The sequence below is a fragment of the Pongo abelii genome, chromosome 11 (genome assembly GCF_028885655.2).
Source record: "Pongo abelii isolate AG06213 chromosome 11, NHGRI_mPonAbe1-v2.0_pri, whole genome shotgun sequence".
Taxonomy (NCBI): Eukaryota; Metazoa; Chordata; class Mammalia; order Primates; family Hominidae; genus Pongo; species Pongo abelii.
This window is the reverse complement of record NC_071996.2, coordinates 113,329,352-113,336,589: the sequence shown is the minus strand read 5'-3', so window position 1 is coordinate 113,336,589 and position 7,238 is coordinate 113,329,352. Positions and strand designations below refer to the sequence as shown.

At 39.4% G+C, this 7,238-nt stretch overlaps 1 protein-coding gene across 11 annotated transcripts in view; it reads right to left on the bottom strand.

The window, feature by feature from the left end:
• Positions 1–3,211: 3,211 nt before the first annotated feature.
• The window catches only part of UNC80 (unc-80 homolog, NALCN channel complex subunit), a 229,246-nt gene continuing 225,219 nt past the window's right edge, over positions 3,212–7,238 (bottom strand). For all 11 annotated transcript variants that reach the window (XM_054549776.2, XM_054549783.2, XM_054549777.2 and 8 more), the window contains one exon: positions 3,212–6,560. In XM_054549776.2, the coding sequence (XP_054405751.1) occupies positions 6,294–6,560 (267 nt within the window). In that variant the 3' untranslated portion in view covers positions 3,212–6,293. The remainder of the gene's footprint in view (positions 6,561–7,238) is intronic.

Genomic DNA, 7,238 nt, shown 5'->3' with positions numbered 1-7,238 from the left:
CAGGTCATAGAAACTAGAGCCTGTCTTCCCTAAGAAGAGTAATTGAAACCAGAACCCCCTTTCCCTGAAGCCAGACATAAAACCCAAAAGCATTACTCTAACTTTCCTCCACCTTTCTGTGTAAAAACTGGCCATAAATTATTTGATCCACCTCAACTGTAGGTTATAAAACTCCTCTTCTAGAGAAGGTTTTATCCCATATCCAGGAGGAGGGAATGCTGCACAGAAAGGCCAGAAATCTAAACTAGACTGGCCAAGGCCAGGTCAGTCTATTAGCATTAGATCGCCTATTTTGTCCAATCATATTTCTACATGGCTGTCTATACTTTGTTGAACCTAAGTAAAAAAATGGGTAATCACCCCTGTACCTTTGGGTCTTCATTCTGAAGGCTCCTGTGTCAGGTCAAACTATAATCAAATAAGTTTTTATGCCTTTTCTCCTGTTAATCTTCTTTTTGTCAGTGATTTTCAGCAAACCTTTGGAGGGTGAAGGGAAAGTTTTCCCTTGGCCCCTACACCTCTCCAATGCTCATTCACAAGTTGTGACAGGATTGTGTGCTGTTCACACACAGTTCAGAAATGTATAAGAGTATCCTGATGCTAAATGTGCCTAGGGTCAGGAAAAGAGACAGAAGTAAAACCACATGGCGGGGAAAAATGGACTTAGCAAGGGCAATCCTTAAGGGGTCAGAATACAGCACTTTGTACTCTGTATAAAAGACCGAAGTGGTGACTTGGACTGAGAGGTGACAGCGTGCTGGCAGCCCTCGCAGCCCTTGCTCGTTCTCGGCGCCTCCTTGGCCTTGGCATCCACTCTGGCCGCGCTTGAAGAGCCCTTCAGCCCACCCCTGCACTGTGGGAGCCCGTCTCGGCTGGCCAAGGCCGGAGCCGGCTCCCTCAGCTTGTGGGGAGGTATGCAGGGAGAGGCGCGGGTGGAACCGGGGCTGTGCGCGGGGCTTGTGGGCCAGCGCGAGTTCCAGGTGGGCGTGGGCTCTGCGGCCCCACACTTGGGCAGTCCGGCCAGCCTGCTGACCCCGGCCAGTGAGGGGCTTAGCACCTGGGCTAGCAGCTGCTGCACTGGATTTCTTGCCAGGCCTTAGCTGCCTCCCCATGGGGCAGGGCTCCGGACCTGCAGCCCACCATGCCTGAGCCTCCCCTCCATGCCGTGAGCTCCTGCACGCCCAGCGTCCCCGACGAGCGCCACCCCCTGCTCCACAGCACCCAGTCCTATCAACCGCCCAAGGGCTGAGGAGTGCCGGCGCAGGGCAGGGGACTGGCAGGCAGCTCCACCTGCGGCCCCAGTATGGGATCCACTGGGTGAAGCCAGCTGGGCTCCTGAGTCTGGTGGGGACTTGGAGAGACTTTATGTCTAGCTAAGGGATTGTAAATACACCAATCAGCACTCTGTATCTAGCTCAAGGTTTGTAAACACACAAATCAGCACCCTGTGTCTAGCTCAGGGTTTGTGAATGCGCCAATCGGCACTCTGTATCTAGTTAATCTGGTGGGGACTTGGAGAATCTTTATGTCTAGCTAAGGGATTGTGAATGCACCAATTGGCACTCTGTACCTAGCTCAAGGTTTGTAAATGCACCAATCAGCACTCTGTGTCTAGCTCAGGGTTTGTAAATATACCAATGGACACTCTTTATCTAGCTAATCTAGTAGGAGAACTTTTGTGTCTAGGTCAGGGATTGTAAACGCACCAATCAGCACCCTGTCAAAACGGACCAATCAGCTCTCTGTAAAACAGACCAATCGGCTCTCTGTAAAATGGACCAATCAGCAGGATGTGGGTGGGGCCAGATAAGAAAAGCAGGCTGCCTGAGCCAGCAGTGGCAACGGGCTTGGGTCCCCTTCCAGCTGTGGTAGCTTTGTTCTTTTGCTCTTTGCACTAAATCTTGCTACTGCTCACTCTTTGGGTCCACACTGCCCTTATGAGCTATAACACTCACCGTGAAGGTTTGCAGCTTCACTCCTGAAGCCAGCGAGACCACGAACCCACCGGGAGGAATGAACAACTCCAGACTCACCGCCTTAAGAGCTGTAACACTCACCCTGAAGATCTGCAGCTTCACTCCTGAAGCCAGCAAGACCACGAACCCACCAGAAGGAAGAAACTCGGCACACATCCGAACATCAGAAGGAACAAACTCCAGATACGCTGCCTTTAAGAACCGTAACACTCACCGTAAGGGTCCGTGGCTTCATTCTTGAAGTCAGTGAGACCAATAACCCACCAATTCCTGACACAGGACCACGTGTTTCTGGCCACATTGTGAGGGCAACCAGATCTTTAACAATCCCACTGGGAAATCTACCAGTTATTCCAGTAGGTCAAAGCCTGGGCAGAGAAGTTTATTTTTATTTTTTAAAGGTAGATTTGGAAAGCATGAGTAGAGTAGAGCTCAGTTTGTGGGGAGGGGTGACAGAGAGTGTATTGGAAGTGTCTAATTGGATGGTGACCTCAGGCCAGACTGGGGAGGTTGAGGATGGACAGCAAGGCATTAAGAAAGGCATACCCTAGGAATCCAAAATGAACATCTTCCTGAATGAGTCAACCTATTACCTACATTAAGAAATGAAACTTAGGCATCTTAAATGTTTTTAGATTTATTTTATTATATGTGCATACCTAAACACAGAAGTCTTAATATCTTTCATAAATATCTTTCATAAACATTTCAGTATTTATTCATATGTATTTTTTCCATGTTCTTTGGTCATTCAGTACTCATAATAGACTTCATAGTTATCTGAGGGAAGTCGGCTGTGTAGTCGATTTTTTGTTTTAACCTATAAAATGGCTAATAAAGGATTTTCATCCTGTGGTCACAGTGACTATTCAAAGATTTATGGAGGTAAATTGATCTGTAATCCTAAATGATCGTAAAATAATATAAGTAAATTTGTCGTAAGCTTTTCCAAATACATTCTGCCCTCAACTTGTTTTTATTCTCCTGAGTGTCAAATCAAAATTTGTTTCTGAAATGCTGCAGTTGAGACCCACTAAAGTAAAAAGAAGTGGGATTTTTTACTCCCTGCCAACACAAGGCCATGGAATTGGAAGTGTGAGGTCACAGGGCAACAGCATGACTTGGTGTGATAGCAGCAAATTCTGGAGACTGTGTTCTATTAAAGTATCCTTTATAACTTGAGGAAGGATATTTAATTCATGTTTCAGACTGTAATTCTATTCATTTATGACCCTTTCTTCCCTAAAGGCCCCTCCACACACATCCTATTCTCATCTCAGATACTCTCAGAGCTGGGCAGCAGAGTGGAGAAAGTTCTTTGTTGACTAAAGGAATATAATGCTGAAGAAGAGAGGAGCTATCACCTTGTTTAAGGTACTCTTGGAGGCTTGAAACAGCAAACCAGTTACTCCCAGCCTGTGCAACAGACCCTAACCAGATCACCAGTACCACAGATTTTTCCACCAGCACTGCCATGCCCATTTATGCCTTTTGATTTTGACACTGTAGTTCTCAGTGCCTTGTCTTAATACACTCAATAACTCAGTTTGTTTTTCAGAAAAATGACATAGCTTATCTAATAGAATTCTAGAAAGCAGCAAATACTGAAAAATGAAAGTAAAATGTTTTGCTATAGGAGATCCTTTATCCAGAATTTAAACTGTTTTAATTGGATCTGAGTCATACTATCATGGATAACACATGGTTTACTCCAAGGTCTCTCAAAAGCTAATTTCAGAAGAAGCAACCGCTTTGTTGAGTCTAATTTTTTCTACATGGGAAGTGGGTACCTTTTTTGTTTTTCCTCTGAATAAGATAAATATCATTAAGTATCATGGCTTAAGAAATGATCTACTATTACCAACACTGCATTTATCATATGTAGTAATTAGCTTTTAGTCATGTACTTAATAATATTTTGAACATTTATCTTGAACTTTTTTCTAATCGTCCCCAACTTTTTTTTTAATAGTTATTCCTTTCAAACTCCAGGTAACAGTATTCCTGAGAATACATCTTGTGACAGTTTTATGCACATACATATAGATACTTTAGCCATTACACATAAACATTTAACACATTACATTCAACACATTTAAGGGCACCTTAAATGGAACAGATGCACACATCTGCAAAATTTCAGTAGTCCCAGTATGAAAACATTCCTACTCTATAAGGCCCTGTTTCTCAGAGTGGAGGCTTTTTTGCAAGATACAACATTGCTTAGCTTATTGAAAGTTTCTAATAGACTTCACACACAAGAGTGAAGGAGTCAGGCTAAAAGGCAGACAGACCAGCATCATCATGTTCAGAACAGCCCAATACTTTTTAAATACATATAAAGGTATTTATGATTCTTGTTGGATATTTAACAATCTTCTTTGACTTCTTTGCTATTTAAATATTTCATACAATTATACATAGATAATTTGAAGAAACTGGAACAAAGCACACACATATATAGAGACGCATAATAGCCCAGACACTTGTAATTACCAAACATAAGGCCTCTAATGCTAATTTAGCAGCATAATTTTTAACAGGTGAAGTATATCAGCTTGGAATCATAAAACCACTTAACATTTATATTCCTGCACTTGAAAATTATTTCAGCATTAACTGTAAATAACATGAAAATATTGTAAAACATAGAAGAGGTCATTTACTGCCTCAATTTTCTGAATTGTTAGATTTGAAATTTTTAGTTTTGTTCTTTTATCTTTAACTCATGGATATCTTTCATTCTCTTAGTGAATACGACCATAACCCCAAATTATATTTGAAATTATAAACCACAGTATAAAGTATGCCTATTTAATAAGCAATTCTAACAAAAAATAATTTTCCTTTATGATTAAGGTGGGTTTAGTAGGTATCCTCTTTATATACGTATACATTTCACAGCCAACACACTCAAAGTTTAAGCATACAGAATGTGTTTTAAATTCATTGCAGGGTAACCAAAGTCTATGTTTAACTTCATCTTGAGGACTACAACACATACACACACACACGCACGCACACATACACCACCGTACCAATTTAAGTATGTATATGAGTTTGTATATGCTTAGCTGTTAGGTGACAGTTTTCTAATGTAAACTGTTAAAATTTTGAAATTCAATTGTGAACCACATGATGCACAGCCCTACTATAGGATCAGTAACACACTAGGTGTTGGCCTCACAAGCCTTCTAAGTGTTACACTTTTCTTGAAGTAACTGAACTTCAAGTTAAAGGCCTTTTTGTAAAATATATAAACTGGAGGTGTCTATGAAGAAATTGCTTACTTTATACATTTTTCCTTATAAACTTAGATGTTCCAAGTATCATAAGAATATTGTTTCTATTAGGAAAATGTTATTTTATTAAGCCGATTCTAACAACACTAACCTTAATATCTGAAAATATGCCCTCCAGGGCAGGCACAGGATACTATAAGGAAAAGCATTACTAATCACATTTTCCAATATCTCCTAATCTTGGTATTGATGTAGTCAGGGCTAGGAATAGGAATACCATCTCTTTTAAGTGATTATATTTACATTTAGTTTTTATAATTGTATAGGCTGTTTAGGTTCTTAATTCAGAATTATTTCTGATGATTTCTAGAATATTCTTTAATATTCTAATGTGATAGATTATGAAATGGGATGATCTTATGCCATCTGCATTTTGATTTACAACATGCAATGAAAATGATAGTTGAAAAATAAATATCTAAGAGTCCACAGCTCTCTATATAGTGTTTTTTTTTTCTTCTAAATGGCTGTATTGTTAATCAAAACAAAAATGGCTGCAGGCTTATTTGTTAGTCTCCCCAAAGTAATATTTTTCCCATTAATTATTTTTTTATGTAAATTGCTACTTGTATAGCCAACCTGAATTGATATTTTTTAAACTATAAAAATAAATATTTGCATGAGATGTATAATGTGAGTAATCTCAAAAAATTGCATTCTATTTTTAGATCATATGATTTGTTAATATTTCTATGAAAGCAGCACTGAATAGTATATATTTTTAACTGCTGAAGGCTTCTTGAATCATAAACAATGTGCAGTGAAATGGCTCTTTCCCCTTATTCCTCCCTGGTTTTATGATTTTCACATAACTAAATCCTTTTAGCCATTGACTTTTAAGATGTTTATGAAACATCATGTTATATTGGCAGCAAAACCTATTCAGATTTGTGCCACCCATTAGAAGTAAAGTGCTATTTTGTAATTAATCTTTTTCAAGCAAAAGTATTGAACTTGTAGTAGAGAGATCACTTTCATGTCTTCTCTATACCTGCAGAGCTTACAAGATACAGAATTAAACATGAGACTCATCTAATACTGCATCCGTTTTCCCCAGCTCAGTGGGAGTAAAGGTGAACTGGCTAGATAGTAGCGGGTTCTCCATGCCATTTTCCTCACTGATGTGAAGGACAGTGTCTCCATGCTGTAGGAGGCTGGATGTCTCAAGGCCCGTGAAGTCATCAGGGGCAGAGAGTTGGGTAGAGAGTGGACTGTGTGCAGTAGCACCTTGTGCTTCTGTGTCCTCCTTCTTTTCTCCTTCTTCAGTGGGGAATTTCTCACTCTGTGATCAAAAGGATCATAACATTATGGAAAGATAGGATGGGTACCAGAGAAGAACATCAAAAAATGTTGTTGTCTAGTGGTAACTGGAAAAGGAATCAGATGGCTAGTCCCAGTTCCAGCCTTTGTTATAGGTAGGACCTTATGTAGGCCTTTCCAACTTTCTAACCCTCAGTTTTTGAACCTGTAACATGAACACAATTTTTTGTCTTGCTTATCTTGTAGACTGTGAGGATCAAATGAGATAATAATGCTTAGTGTTACAATGTTTTTTAACCATTAAAGACTATACAAATGTATACAGTAATATTGCCCTTTAGTTTTCCTTAAATACCACATGAGAAGAATCTGAAACTCTTAAGAATTCATTTATAAAAATGAAAAGAAAAAATATACCAAAACAAGAAAAATATCAGCAGGAAAAATAGCAAAACAATGAGGAAAAAGATCAAAACAAAAAGTTCCTTTTATCTTATAGGACATAGAGATTCTATATTTAGAGGCTTTATCTAAACAGGTAACTTAGTTTTTTTAAATTGAACTATCTTTCAGCTATCCTTTTTCTGAATGCTTGGAAACACAAGTGCTTTGGATTCTGATTTTGGAATATTTGCATTATATACTTACCTGGTTGAGCATCCTTAATCCAAAAATCTGAAATCCAAAATGCTCCAATAAG